At 42.3% G+C, this 14,241-nt stretch overlaps 1 protein-coding gene across 3 annotated transcripts in view; it reads right to left on the bottom strand.

The window, feature by feature from the left end:
* The window catches only part of Gpc6 (glypican 6), a 1,085,538-nt gene extending 1,073,035 nt beyond the window's left edge, over window positions 1-12,503 (bottom strand). The window contains exon 1 of one of the 3 annotated variants that reach the window (XM_004870814.4): window positions 11,674-12,503. In XM_004870814.4, coding sequence (XP_004870871.1) covers window positions 11,674-11,833 — 160 coding nt within the window. In that variant the 5' untranslated portion in view covers window positions 11,834-12,503. The remainder of the gene's footprint in view (window positions 1-11,673) is intronic. The other 2 variants (XM_004870815.4, XM_087193031.1) reach the window with 2 other exon arrangements.
* Between the last annotated feature and the right edge of the window lie 1,738 nt (window positions 12,504-14,241).

The following is a 14,241-nucleotide window of genomic DNA, read 5'->3' as shown; positions in this document are numbered from 1 at the left end:
AGCAATTTGCTGTTTGTGTTAGGACTATCAGCCCCAGCCACTTCCCTTTCATGGGCTGAAAACAGCCCCTGTCATGAGCCGTGAAAATCAATTCCACAGTAAGCAAGCTGCAGTGTGGCTAAAGGTGGTGCACCTACACACCCGCGCTGCGCAGCGGAGACCTTCTCGGCATCCGGACAGCAGGTGCCGAGTGTCCAGGAGGTGTCTGCCTTCGGCGTAGCACTTCCGGGAGCCTTCATGCTCATCTCCCCGGATGCTGGTCCTCGGCATCGAACGCTTAATTGGGTTAAATCAGAATTGTCATCCTGAATGAAGACTGCTTCCAGAATACTTGAGCAGAGAGCCTGTTCTTGCTTATTTGTATTCAACCTTTCTGTTTTTCTTGATTATAGTAATTGTGAGAGGTGCATTTTTCCCCGAAATAATACCATTGCAAGGTCTTTGAAAATGTGGAACATTTTAAAACTTTGTTTCAAATATAAGGTCATACTTTTGAAAATTAATGTTTGAGGGATAACAATGGTTGTGTCAAGATTTGTACTTTATAAACTACTGGTTAGAAAGGTTAAAATTCATTTTAAAACGTATGATAGGTTTTTTCAGTTTTGTATGGGAAATTCTTTTTCCAGTAACAAAATGCAACCTTGGTTACCACATATGATTAAAATCGTTCTAACCAATATTTCTATATATAGCCAACCTTTGTTAAACTGAAAGCTTTTGTATAATCTGCTGAGTATGTTCTGGGTAAGAATAAATTGCCACCCAAATCATACCAATCAGCTTATGTTTATGCATGTAACTTCCTATAATATTATTTATCTTTACATCAATAACCCAGGCTAAGCAACTGATTCAAGGTTTATTTGCTTTATTTTTTTTTTTTGCTACAACCAAGACGAAAAAAAGTTATAATTCTTTTTTTTCTGTGAATATCTAATGCACCTAACCTGTTTTCTTATCTGGAATGTAAACATAATTTTCTCTATATGCTACATTTTTTTGATCGAAACAAAAAATGTCGGTTTGTACAGTTTCTGTGTTCTGCACAAAATACAGTAGATCTTAGAATCTTAGATCTCTAAATAATTCTAAGAAATCTAATTTATTTTTGTTCAAAGGGAAGGTGTAAATGAAAAGTGATTATTCAGAAGTTTGTTTGTTGATGACACAGAACTTAACATTTTGCGAGGTATTTTATTTTCCACTGAAAATGACCTTTTAAGAGCCATGTGGTAATATAAATGAAATGAATATGTTCTTTATTGCAGTCATAGAAATAGATTGGCCTAAGCTTTTAACATACTACTTGACCTCCTAATGTCCAATACCCTCAAGTCTCTGAAAGAATGCTAAGATACCACATAATCACATGAGCAGTAAAAGTACAATAAAAGCCTTTCACACATTAGCACTTGACAATGTAAAAGTAACAAACTGTTTTCAAAGCTCAATGCACATATATGGCTAGAGGAGAAGTTGAAACAGATCACCAGGTAGAAGTCCCCAGGAATCTTGAATTTCCAAACTGTTAAAACTTTAGAATTACAGATTCCTATTTTCCAAGCAGAGCTCCTAAATGCTTTAAAAAATTGTTAGGTGGGCAGAAAAGAGAAAGTTAATGGTAAAATTTTGGTTTATTTCTTGATGACTTTTAGTATGATTTATCAAAAAACAGGTATTAAAGAACTCTGGCTTCTAAATCAGTTCATTGGTATGAGCATCTCTTTAAACAATTAGGAATCTTACTTACAAAAAGTAACTCCAAAGACACAATGACAGTTTGTTTTACAAGGTAGCTTGAACCAATTTCTTCTTATACAATAAATTACTACACTGTACTTAAAGGAAAGTTGGGGTAAAGCTTTTGCTGATATATATAATTACTATATGTGATTATGTATGTGTGTATCAGCAGTATTAAATTTTTACAAGTATTAAAAATTCTCAATCATTGGGATTGAAGGGGACGGGAAAAGCAAACAGGTAAAACAAATTATTCTGTTATTTTTCAGGAAACTATTAAAGGTTATCATTAAAAAATATAGTGTGCAGAGTGGCTTTTTTAAAGTTCTCTTCCCAAATGCTATTGAGTTTGAGGTGTTCTAACCCTAAGAAAATAAGTGAAAAATTATTCATCTTTTTTTTTTGGAAGACCTCAAAGACCTCTTTCTTTGCAAAGAAAATAGTTGCCTCAAATTCACTGCAATGTTAGGAACTATCTCCAGTTCTTTGAAATCCAGCCTAGGAGCACTGGTCTCTGCTAATCTCAGCTTGTTCCAAAGGCACAAAGAGAAGATAATTTTTTCAGAAATCCAAGAATTATAATAAGAAACATACACGCAAGTGACAAAGCCTACAGAACCCAGCATGAATTATTCTGCATCTTTAATTATATATGTAGAAAACGAAAAGTGACCAGTTCTAAATGTAGTATCCTTTCATAAGAACCTAGAGTTCAGGAAAAAAATGGACGCTTTGTATCTGGGAAGCTATTGTGGGAAAAATAACTCAAAAGAGGATGTGGACGGATGGAATTCTTCTGGACCAGAATACTTTTAAAAAGGACAAACATAAAAGTCATACATACTCACAGAAAGCATACAAAATTATCAAAGAAAGAAACTTTAAATGTTCTCGCTCATTTCCCCTTTAAAATAACACAGAGGTTCCCTTCTACTCCTGAAGATGTGTCACTAGCAGCTGAAGTGGGCCTGATGGTTCCCAGCATAGATAATACGGTTCTCTTCCTTGCTCTCCATAGTGGCCAAAGTAAATTGTTGAAAGAAATAGAGTTCAGTGGTACAATCTGGTCTAGTAACATTCATTCTGGGTGGAGATTCTTACCCAAGATCAAAGTCGGAATCATGGAAAAAATACTACCCAACGTTTCACTCTCTGCCCTCACAGAAATACGTATGTAAAACCACTCTGAATAAAACTCAGGGTGTATCCACTAGAGACTGGCTTACCACCATCAGTCCAGTGCCTAAAGGGACAGCATTAGCATCACCAAGGAACTTTCCAGAAAGGCAACTTCTTGGCCCAGCCTAGAACTACTGAATTAGAGGTGAGGCTCAGCCATCTGTGTTTAGCCAGCCCTTAGGAGCACAAAGTTTATGAGGCACTGTCTGCTCCAGATCACTGGTTCTCAATTTTGGAAACAACAGAATTACTTTAGGAAATCCTGAAGGAAAGAAAGGAGGAACGGATGGAGGGAAGGAAATGGAGAGAGGGAAGGAAGCAGGGAGGGAAGGAAGGGTTCGTTTTCCCTTCCCAAACCACTCAAACAAGGATATCTGAATGTGGAGCTCAAGTTATTTTTTTAAATGCCCCACACAACTGTAAGTTTACTGCCTGCAACAGCCCTGGCTTTTTCTAACTCACAAGAGCTAAAGTTTTAGAAATTTTGTGAACTGGTTATTAGCTGCTGGCAGCTTAAAACTGGTCGTGCTAAAAATGTTTATACAACAGGAATTGGCAAATGCTACAAATCAGGGAACCCCTCATGTCCTCCTAGGCCAACTGTTAAACAGTTATGAGTGCACCACTGCCAGGTTTGAGAAATATCAGGCTAAAGAAATAATGCCAGTGGGCCAGGGATTTAGCTCAGTGGTTCCACTGCCTGCCTCACAAGCACAAGGTCCTGAGTTTGATCCCAGGTACAAAAAAAAAAAGAGAGAGAGAAAGAAAAAGAAAGAAAGAATGCCAGTACCTAATTAATTCAGTCTGGGCAGTTCCTCTCATTTCTCCACTACAACCCCATTTCTTGAGATTCTTGTTAAGATTATGAAGATTAATCAAGCAATTCAGTGGCACTGGTTCCTGCGGGGCAGTGTAGAACTAGTCCAGCTCAAGGAGCCTGGCTCCTTTTGCTTCCCTTCCAACCATGGGCAAAGGAAGCAATTCCGGAATGAGAAGGCTAGGTACACCTTCAGAGGGATTTCTGATGGTGGTCTCACACAGGAAGAGGAGAATTGGTCCCTTATTCCCTTCTGAAGCCTTTGGTGTTGTCCACAGGTACTCTGGCACCCATCTTGTGTCCATATCCAGGTGATCATGTAGGAGAAGGTAGAGGAGCAGAACTGCTACAGAGCATACTCAACTGTTTAAGTTCTGAAAATTAACTGAAATGTACAATTAAGTTTTTCTCCTTAACTTTGCCATTTCTTCTCTGACGACTGTATTTGCCCCATCTTTTTTCTCTAATCATTTGCTCCTCTGGTCCCTCAACATTTCCTGCTTAAATGTCTTAAGGAGCCGCCTAGCTGTCCTCCTTCCCTCCCCCTGGACCTCTAGGGATCGCCTTTCTAATCCATCCTGTTTATAGTGCTGGTCCAATCTAAAACAATACTTTCATCATGGACTTGACTGCCAAAAACTCAGGGTAATGACCCAATTCCACCATATAAAGCCTAGGATTTCCAAGGCACTCCAAAAATCCAACCCCACCCTAGCTGCTCAACAGTATTTTTCACAAATTCCTGGTAAATCCCTCCCTGCACTGTCTTCTGCACACCCTTTTTTACTCTCATATATTAACTCCACCTGAATGCCACCTTCTTTCATGGTCCTTTGCCAAATGCTAGGCCTCCTTCAAGGTCCTGATTAAATTAAGCTACCTCCTTTCAGCAAGGTCAAAAAAACTGCTCCATTCTTTGATTCCTGTCATTAAAATTAGCAATGATATTTGGTCCTGAAGCGATTGGCATAATGCAATTAATTATCCATGTGGATCAAAAATTTAAGATTTTCTTACACTGCCACAGTGCAAATAATTAGGAATTAAATTTCATAGTGGGTATAGGTGATTACATGTGTTTTGATAATTCTACACTTTCTAAGAGTTAATAATTCATCTGACCCTGTTTGAGAATTACTTTCAGCTACAGATATATTTAACAACCCTCAGCTGGCTTAATGATATTGAGTTTTGTCTCCACTAAAAAGCATACATAAACTATCCCAAAGTATTTATATTGCCTTGGTAATTAAATTAATGTTTCTGTGACAGTTACTTTTCTCTTTATCTCATTCCCTGCTCTCTTGCTCTCTCTCTTTCTCTCATGCACACACCCCAGCTCCTGTTCATTGCTAAATAAATAATTTAACTGATGAATGGTCTTTTGGTGTTATGCACTGTACCTACTCAATGTTTCTTGGACCCTCTTTCCATCCTCAGTCAGTTCTCTACTTAAGGCTAACGTTATCTCCTCTCCCTGTATCTGTTTTGTTCCTCTCCAATACTCTCTCCCCAGAGCAACCAAAGTAACATTTCAAAACCATGTGCAATCATGAACAGAAAATTTTTTGAACAGCATTTTGATACTCTCAGGCCAAGTCCAAAGTTTCCTGTGCTGAGTTCAAGAATGGTCAAGAAAAGCCATGCCCTCCAGGTGGCAGCAGCACACAGCCAGCTTGACTTGGGAGGCACTTAGGAGCAGGTGAGGGAAAGTCCCTCCAGGCATGCGCCCTTCCAGGTCTAACACAGGGGCCCCATTTTTAAGCACAGGAGATCAGGGGAACTCCTAAGGGGACTGGCAAGCAGTGACCGGGCCTGATGTGTCCCAGGGTGTGTCCGACAGAAATAACTAGGACAGTTCTGCTGGACACATGAGGCAGGCGGGCTCTAAATGGTCAAACACAAACACTGGCTTCTTTGTGCTACATTTAAAACAAATGGATGTGTAAAAGCTGAAGTTTCAGACTGTTGAACTTTTGAGTAAAAGCCCAGGTTTGCTGTGAACAAGTAGTCAAGATAGGGCCGACATGTAGGGACGATCTTTGGAACATTTTTCTGGGTCATTCATGTGGCCTTTACATTCGGTCTTGCTCTTAACCCTCTCCCGACCCACACCTGTTTCTAGAACTCTGTTTTCTGTGTTCTCATCACACAGGACTTGTGCATCTTCCACTGTTTCTTTTTATGACTGATGGCTTCTCAAGGCTCAGATTCCATAGCCTTTCCTAAAGGAAGCATTTCTAACACTCCTTGAATACATCAAATGCTCCTATAAAGTGCTCCCACTGCCAGGTGCTGTTAGTGTTAAGAACCTCTCTTTGCTGTAACTATGTAATGTGGCATGGTGTCCTGAATTTCTGCTTCCCCGCTGTGATCAAGACTCCCTGGGACCATACATGTGGCATAGTGACCTGCTCATAGTGGGAATATTACGATGTAAATATTTAATGCACAAGTGAAAAATCCCTAAAGCTACAATAGTTTATTAAAATAATCAATATGATAGATCATGCATCAATATAAAACCAAGTTTTTGTTTTGCTGTTACTCTTGAATTAGTCCAAAAAATATTTTTTATCCAAAGTCATTAAAAACTCTTAGATATTTTCATCCAAGAGTATCAGCATTTAGAAATCTTTATCCACAATTAACATTATAAAACCCTTTTGTTTATAAATATGCTACCCCAGGGATTCAATAAGACTATCAAACATCACTAGCGTGCAAATAACTGAACTGAATAATACTGGAGAATCTAGGAAACGACTTGGGTTATGTGTAGCTAAAATATCTAACCAAGCAGAGACTTCTGTGCAGAAGGACATAAGAATCATGTTTTCAAAAATATTAATTAGCTGTTGACACTGGCAAGAAAACCAAATCGCCTTATCGGCCTCACTAGAAGTCTCACGAAAGATGTGAATTCGAGAGGGAAAACACAGTCTCATAATGTTAGTTTTGTAAGTTTGGATATGATGAAAGTAAAGATTAAGCAGTTAAAATCATTTTACAACAATTACTACAATTCTTAATTTCAAACTCATATTTTCCACAAATCTAGTGACTAAAGGTAGGTTATTTTAGCCTAAAGTACTTAATGTTGTTTTTATAAGTGCCCATAAATGTAATCCATAATTTTAAAAGAACACTACTTTCTTACATAAGTGCTGATATAATCTTTATACCACAATATTTCATCGATTTAATGCTGTACATTTTTAACCAATCTTGAACTGGCCTACATTTCTATTCACAAGCTATTAAGATACAATGCAATTAAAATGTGAATATTATGTTAAAAACTGTATCAGTCAACTTACATGAACTCCTGTTTCCAGTGATGACATATTATTCTCTAATTAATTCAGGTAAGATAACTGTTTACAAGGATCACTCTGAAATTTATTTCCAAATCAAACACTAAAAAGTGGTACTCCTTATTGTCTGGATTTTTATATTCTTTGATACCTGGAATTAATGGAATTCAGAAACCAAGTGATTTGTCAAATGCAAAAAGAAGTTTTATTGAAGTTCACCTAATTCATTAGTAACTCACACTCTTATCTGAAAGACTGTAAAGACATCAGCTAACTAAACAGAGGGTAAAAAAATCAAATCTCAGAAGAAGCCAGATAAATGGAACTTTAACAATTTATTCCAACTAAGATATTTAATATGGCTGCAAAAGAGTAAAAGTGACCAATATTTTGTGTGTGTGTGTGTGTGTGTGTGTGTGTGTAAGTGAATAAGTTAGTTTTCTCGGGGAGCAGAGAGCAGGACAGGATTCCAAAAGAACCAAATACCTGTCAAGTAAGTGTCAGATATGTGTATCTATGTCTATATCTATTTGAATCCAATACAGATATATACATGCATAGGAATCCAAAAAAGAAGGAATAAAATAGCAAGTACATCAAGAGAGTATGAATGAATTTCCTCTTTATTATAGGTATTAAGATAAATAGCTAATGAACTGACATCAAAGAGTTGGAGACGACTTTAATGCTTTCTTGATATCCAGCCGTAACCTAACTCTCAAAATAGCTGAGACAGAAAGTGGAGCCAAGTAAATAGTGAAAACAGAATCCCTCCTCCTTCCATCCCATGGATAACTTCCTATGATAAACTTTGTTGGACTAATCCAATATTCCAAGTGACCTAGTATATCCAAAGAAACCAACATATGTACTTTAGTTTCTATGTTTTATATAACGACATTTATGCAATAAAATGATCGGGAAAACGTATAAATATAAATACACAGACAATGTAGTGCTGGTAGCATGACCAACTCCTGAAAACATAAAATCCAAATTCAAAGTGAATCCAAGTAAACAGAAAACTTCACAGCATGAATAACTGTGAGAAAATACATACATGGATATAGTGAATTACAATGTCAGGCTATACATATGACTTGGGAATAGAATAGATTTTTTGAATGCATTCATTCAACAAATGCTAGAAGGTTAATAATGTAAGGCACCGGGCCAGCCAGCACGCTTTGGTTTGAGTTCCAGCCTCATTCATTGTTAGCTGAGTCAACCTTTGGCACATTAATTAGTTAAGACTCTGTTGTTTCTTTCATCTATAAAAGAGGTTAATGTTAATATATTTTATGTTATCAGAAAAATCAAGATGACATTTTCAAAATAATATCTATAAATAAAGGGCACCTCACTTCTCTATACAAAATTGTAAAAATAAAGTTACAACAGATAAATAAGGGAAAAGTGATTTTATAAGCCACCAAGTCACAATTAACTACAAAGTGTTATAAATACTGATCCTAACAAGGCTTAGGGCGTAAGACAGTGGCAGGGTAAGCCTAGGACAACATTCTCCAAGCAGGTGTTCTTTTCAGCTGCAGGGTTGCATGAGAAATCCTGAGGCACAAAGATTGGAAAATGAGTAAAACAATATCACTGCTGCTTGAGGAAATATTGGAATGTTTCAGACTGACTCATGATCAAAACAACTCTCCCAACAAAAATCCTGATGATCCACTGTTCAGTATCTTCCCAGAGATAGCAGAGGAGAAAATACGTTAGCACATGGTGAAGACTGTTAGCTAGGTCTCTGGAAACTTTCTGATGGCACAGGGATTCCAAAGTATTGAAATGGATCTCTGAGAGGGGCTCAAGAGTCTACTCCTCTGGAGGTCTCCAAAGCAGGATAGATTGAGTCTCTCAGATCTGCCTGAGATGAGTGTTTAAAATCAGGGCTGTGTGAAGACTGATGGTGCAAACTGCACCTTCCCAAGTGCTCTCTGCAAGAACTGTATATATTACCTATCACAGCCCCTCATCTGATGGTTTGAAGAGCCCTTCTCTACCCTGCAATAGAAAAGGGCAACACTATTTCACAATTGTGAGTTCTGAGTAAAACTTTCATAATGTCATGATGAAACATAATGTCCTTATTATCGCTCAGATATTTCACTAAGCAAGCCACCTGCAAACATCTTTCAACCAGAAACGGTTCTCATGAACCTGAAGTCTGAACAGCAGTTCTTTTAAATTCAGCTTTTCTGACAGACCAAGTGCACATGCCATTTCTCAAGCAAACCACTGGATGTCTAAACAAGGCAAAGGATGAAAAAGAGTTTCAAGAAAGGAAAACCACCATAAAAACTCTTACCTATGCTAGATAATTAAATATAAGTATTATCAAAAACCAGGATTTAATTTGTTCAACAACAGGGCATGTTTCCCAAGTTTTTCATTCCAACAGCAATACTAGTAAATCCAATTTACTTTAGCATTAAGTAAAGGTTATTGGGGGGGGGCATCCTTAAAAACACAATTATTTTTTATTTTCCTATCAAATGTGCCCATGACTCCACAGCGGACTTGGATCTTGATTATGTCCACAATCAAATTATATCAGGCTTTATGGCAAAGTCGTTAGTGTGTGTTCCTCCTGGAAAACAGGTGAGTTTAACAAAGTGTATGTATTGTAGAAATTCATGGCTAATAAACAACTGTAATTGCAAAGAAGTGAGGGGGAACCAAAAATAAATAATAAGAAAAGCCCTCTCCAGTTAAAAACCTACTGGAGGATCTCCACACACCACTGGAAGTGTTCTTCCAGCAGAGTCAATGGCGACTCCAGAAACTATTGAGTCAAAATCTTCACTTTGATATTAAGAAATGTGCGTGCTGTTAAGTGAGGACCACCTCAGGACTCCTACCCCTCTCTCACTCCTCACTAGGGAATAAAAAGCAATGTTAAAATACTTAACTCCTTTCTTCTTTGAGATCTCTTATCTGAATCTGTATGCCTTAAAGATACCGTTTGAAAAAGCCCAAATTAGAGCAGGAAAAGTTCCAGAAGCGTTCCACACTACAAATCTTTTGTAAGTTGAATTCCCTGAGATGGGGGGGGGGGGGGGCTGATCCTTATCAATTAATTAAAAAGAACGAAATAACACTAGACAAAGGGGAAGGGGAGTTAAGAAACTTGAGGAGCTGTAGGGGCAGTTGCTTAACAAATTAGGGAGTTCTGGGAAAGGGGCACGAAGTGACACGGACAGAACAGTAGTCTTATAATTCACCATGGGTTCCGCCTTGACTCAGAGGGAACGTCTGGCTTTGAACTGCAAAGGGCTCCCTCTATGCACTGCGCTGGGCTGTTTCTGTGATGTGCCCCCCTTCGGTCTTTCTTGGCAATACCCAAATTTATTTAAAGTGTTCACTTCGGTGTAAAAACCCTCGCTCTTGGAGTTTGCAGATCAACCAGAATAAAGCAGCAGTTCGCAACAAAACTGCGATGCTGTAAGGTATCTGCAAACGCTTGTCATCCATCTACCAGTTCCTTCGCAAAACAAGGGAGACCGAGGGAAATCCAGCGTTTGGCCTCCGCGATCTGAGGTCACTAAGGACTTGCAGCTCCCAGTTTGAGCATCCCGAGCCCTCCGAGCTTCCCTCGACCTCTCTCAATTCAATTCTCTCGCAGCCAAAGGATTATCTCTCTCGGACACGTTTCATTCACAGAGCCCCAGAGAAGCTCGATTCGGTTGCAGCTAAGAGCCGGAAAACGCGCACTCGAGGCACGGCGCGAGTTGTTGGAGACGAAGTGTTACTACACACACTGGCGCCCGGAAGAGGGTGGGGGCTGCCCGCTCCTCTCGGAGGACCTCGCGGGGTCCGCAGAGGAGATCCCCAACCGAGCCACCCGCTGACGCTGGCTCAGCTGCCCAAGGGCCAGCGGGCCGCTCCGGACCCGGCACCGCGCCGGGTGGCTAGGGTGTCTTCCCCAACCCCAATAACCGACGCATCGAGGAACCGTAGCGGGAAAGCCCGCCTGGAATCCGAAACAGGCACCCCCTGAAGTCCCCAACCAGCCCCAGCCAACACGGACGTCGGAGAGCCGGGGGCCCCGGCGGGCGTCCCCCGGCCGAACCCGACCCCCGCCCGGGCGCTCAGCCTCCCGGAAGGACCGGGAGAACGGAGAGCCGGGCTGGGGAGCCCTCAGTATGTTGTCTCCACCGCCCCCGCCGGCGCGAAGGCGGGAGCAGAGAAGGCGCCACTCAGATTGTGGCGCTGGGCAAACTGCGGTCGCAGTTCTCCCAAGTTTGCCCGAGCGAGAGGCGCAGGCTGGGCGCCCCGCGAGGCGATCTACCGAAGGTCCCGGGCTCCCCGGCCCGCGCCCACCGCGGAGGCAGCAGGGCGCGGGAGCAGAGGAAGGCAGGAGCGAACGAGGGTGCTCCCGCGTAAGCACACAATGAGGCGCCGGGACGTTCACCTTCCCTGGGGCCCGGGAAGCCTGGGGAGTGTCCGCCACCCAGCTCAGGGACCCCCCCCTCCCCGCCCCCGGCCCCGAAGGAAAGTGATCACCAACTCAGCAACTGGGGGAAGCAGGGCGCCCGGCAGCCCGGGGACGGGCGGCTGCCGGGGGCTGCAGCCTGCCGCCTGCCCCGCCACGCTTACCTGCGATCTCCTGGTACGGGATGTCCGCCAGGCTGAATCCCTTGGCACCGTACGCCAGGCGGACCTCGCCGCAGCTCCGAGCCTTCACATCCGCCCCGGCCGGGAGGGACCACAGCAGCCCCGAGAGGGGAAGAATCACAGCCCCGATCCAAGAAGGCATGGTGCAACATGCAAATCCAGCTCGGAAGACCCCGGGCCGTGCGCTCTTCACCTTGCCCCTCGAGCCGAAAGCGCGCCAGAGCCGGCGACGCGCTCCTAGCCGTCACCCGCTTCCGCCAGCCCAGAGGACGAGCCGCGCAGCCTCTGGATTGCGCTCCGCAAACTTTTACAAGCTAGATGGAGGATGGCAAGCCAACCAGGGCTGGCTAGGAAGGCAGCGCCTCGGTCCGCTAGCCCTTCAGACCGAAGATTACTGTGCAAGAAAAAGGAGGAAAGCAAGGAGAAGAAATGTTTTTTAAAAGCCACCGTGGGAGGGGTAGGTGGGGGGGTCGGAGCTGCAATCCGAGTTCCAAGCCGAGCGCGGAATCCTGGTGCGCGGCGAAGGTGGGAACGCGGCTCTTCTGGAGGGAGGCGGACCGGCGAGCGCGGGAGTGCGCGCGCGTGCGGATGCCTGTGTGAGCGCGGGGCTCGCGGGGCTGTGTGTGCGTGGAGGTATGTGCTGGGGATGTACGGGATCCGGGGGAAACCTCGGCTTCACACCGACTGAGGGAGCCGCGCGTCCTTCCGAAATAGACGGAGAGAAATCCTGGAGACTGACACGGGAGGAGAGGGAAGGAGAAAGGAGGGGAGAGGGAGAAACGTGCTCCTCCGGGCACAGCCGAAATTCAGGGGCGGAGCGGAAGCCAAAACCTGGACTGGATCTCTTCCTACTCGGTAGGAGGAAAAAAATTTAAAAAGGAAACGTCGCCGTTTTCGCATTGACTTCACAGCCTTCATAGGGATCCGAATGCTCTACAGAAAGGTGAAGTATTTTTAAGTCAGTAACTGATGTGATTCAACTGTATTTTTGTGGAGACAGGACACTGTAATTCCAGTTGTTGCTCCTGTCCTAGTGAAACACAAAGCCAGGGTAGAAAGAAACAGGTAGAGGACCCCTGGGTAGCGGAGCACGCTGCAGCACCAGCACTAATTAGTTTTCTGATCACTGTTTGGCTTTATTCGGGTTTGTTTTCGAAAGACAGGTAGCCTGTGCGCTCACTGAAGACCAGTACTTTAATTTTTTTTATTCCGCACTCCAAAAATTGCCTTTTTTTCATTTCAAATATTAAATAGTCTTGGATCAGAATTCACTTAGATTTGAAGTGTGTGGAGGAACAGGGCATCAGAGTAGAACGGGAACGCAGACGCAATGAAAAGGCAATGAAGAAGAAATCGGGTCTTGGTGCAGGAAGGCAGATGCTGGGGAGGGGACAGTGTATCCCCTCGCTCCAAATGCTCTCACATCCTGCACTTAACATTTTCCTCCAGTTAGCAGAATTCTCAGGCGGGGAATCAATAAACTTTCTTCTTCATTTCTTCCCCTTTACTCTGAAGTTGTGTGAAATGGGATAAAAGTGAAAGTTTCAGGTTAGGCGAATTTCCTTGGATTTTCTTATGCTAATAAGCAAACTGACAACTGGAGTCTACCAGGCCCACCAGGTGTTAAAGCCTAGAGCGCCTGCAACTACTAAAGTAGTTTAATTGAACTGGCCCCACAGGAGTGGGGGGATGGAAAACGGAGAGGGAGAGAGGGAGGGAGAGAGGGAGACTGAATGAGAGAATATGTTTATTCACTTGTTTGGCCATATGTATATTAAGGCAGCACGTTATTTAGAAATTCTGTTAGGTCAATACCTAGTTTTGTGGAGCTCACCCACAAAGCTACACAAACACATTTTCCTGAAGATGTTGTTAATGACCGGAATGACTCGTGAAATTTAAATCATTCCATTTGTCAACACAATCAAGGGCATCTTCACCACCATCACAACACATTAGCTGCATGTTGCTCTGTTTAATAAACACCTCTCCTAACCCACTAGACACACTCAAGTTTAAGTTCAAACTTATGTTACAGTTCAAAATGTTTGTAAAAAAAACAGGTAATTTACAAAGTGACTTTTTCTTGAACTTCTATATTATTTTTGCCTTCGTGATATTTGTGCTAAGTGGCAGACCTTACTAACAACTTGTTTTTCGAAAAATCTGAAACCAAGATAACAAAAGATACTTCTATGTCTTTATGAGAAAAGGATTAAGGTTGGTAGGAGCAAGAAGAAAAATCATTACTTTTGTAACATCTGATAACATGACTTCCTCCAAACTTCTGTTTCTATCACAGTCAGGTGACTGGCATTATGCACTCCAAAGAAAGGGGGTAAACACACACAGCCTATCCTATTATCTCATACTAGGACATTATAATTTAATAGGATTTAGCAGTGTACTGCAGATAATTCCATTTAAAAGCATTTGAGGGCCCAGAGATGTAGCTCAGTGCTAGCTTCCTTGCCTAGCAGGGTCGGGGCATTGGGTTCAAGCCTCAGAACCACAAAAAGAAAAAAAAATTTCAGATGGAGGAATGCTATG

This window comes from Heterocephalus glaber, unplaced genomic scaffold, assembly GCF_053883595.1.
Source record: "Heterocephalus glaber isolate CG9 unplaced genomic scaffold, H.glaber_assembly_v1.0 deba00001577, whole genome shotgun sequence".
Classification (NCBI taxonomy): domain Eukaryota; kingdom Metazoa; phylum Chordata; class Mammalia; order Rodentia; family Bathyergidae; genus Heterocephalus; species Heterocephalus glaber.
The sequence above is the reverse complement of the archived record's forward strand: the minus strand, read 5'-3'. Positions and strand labels throughout refer to the sequence as shown.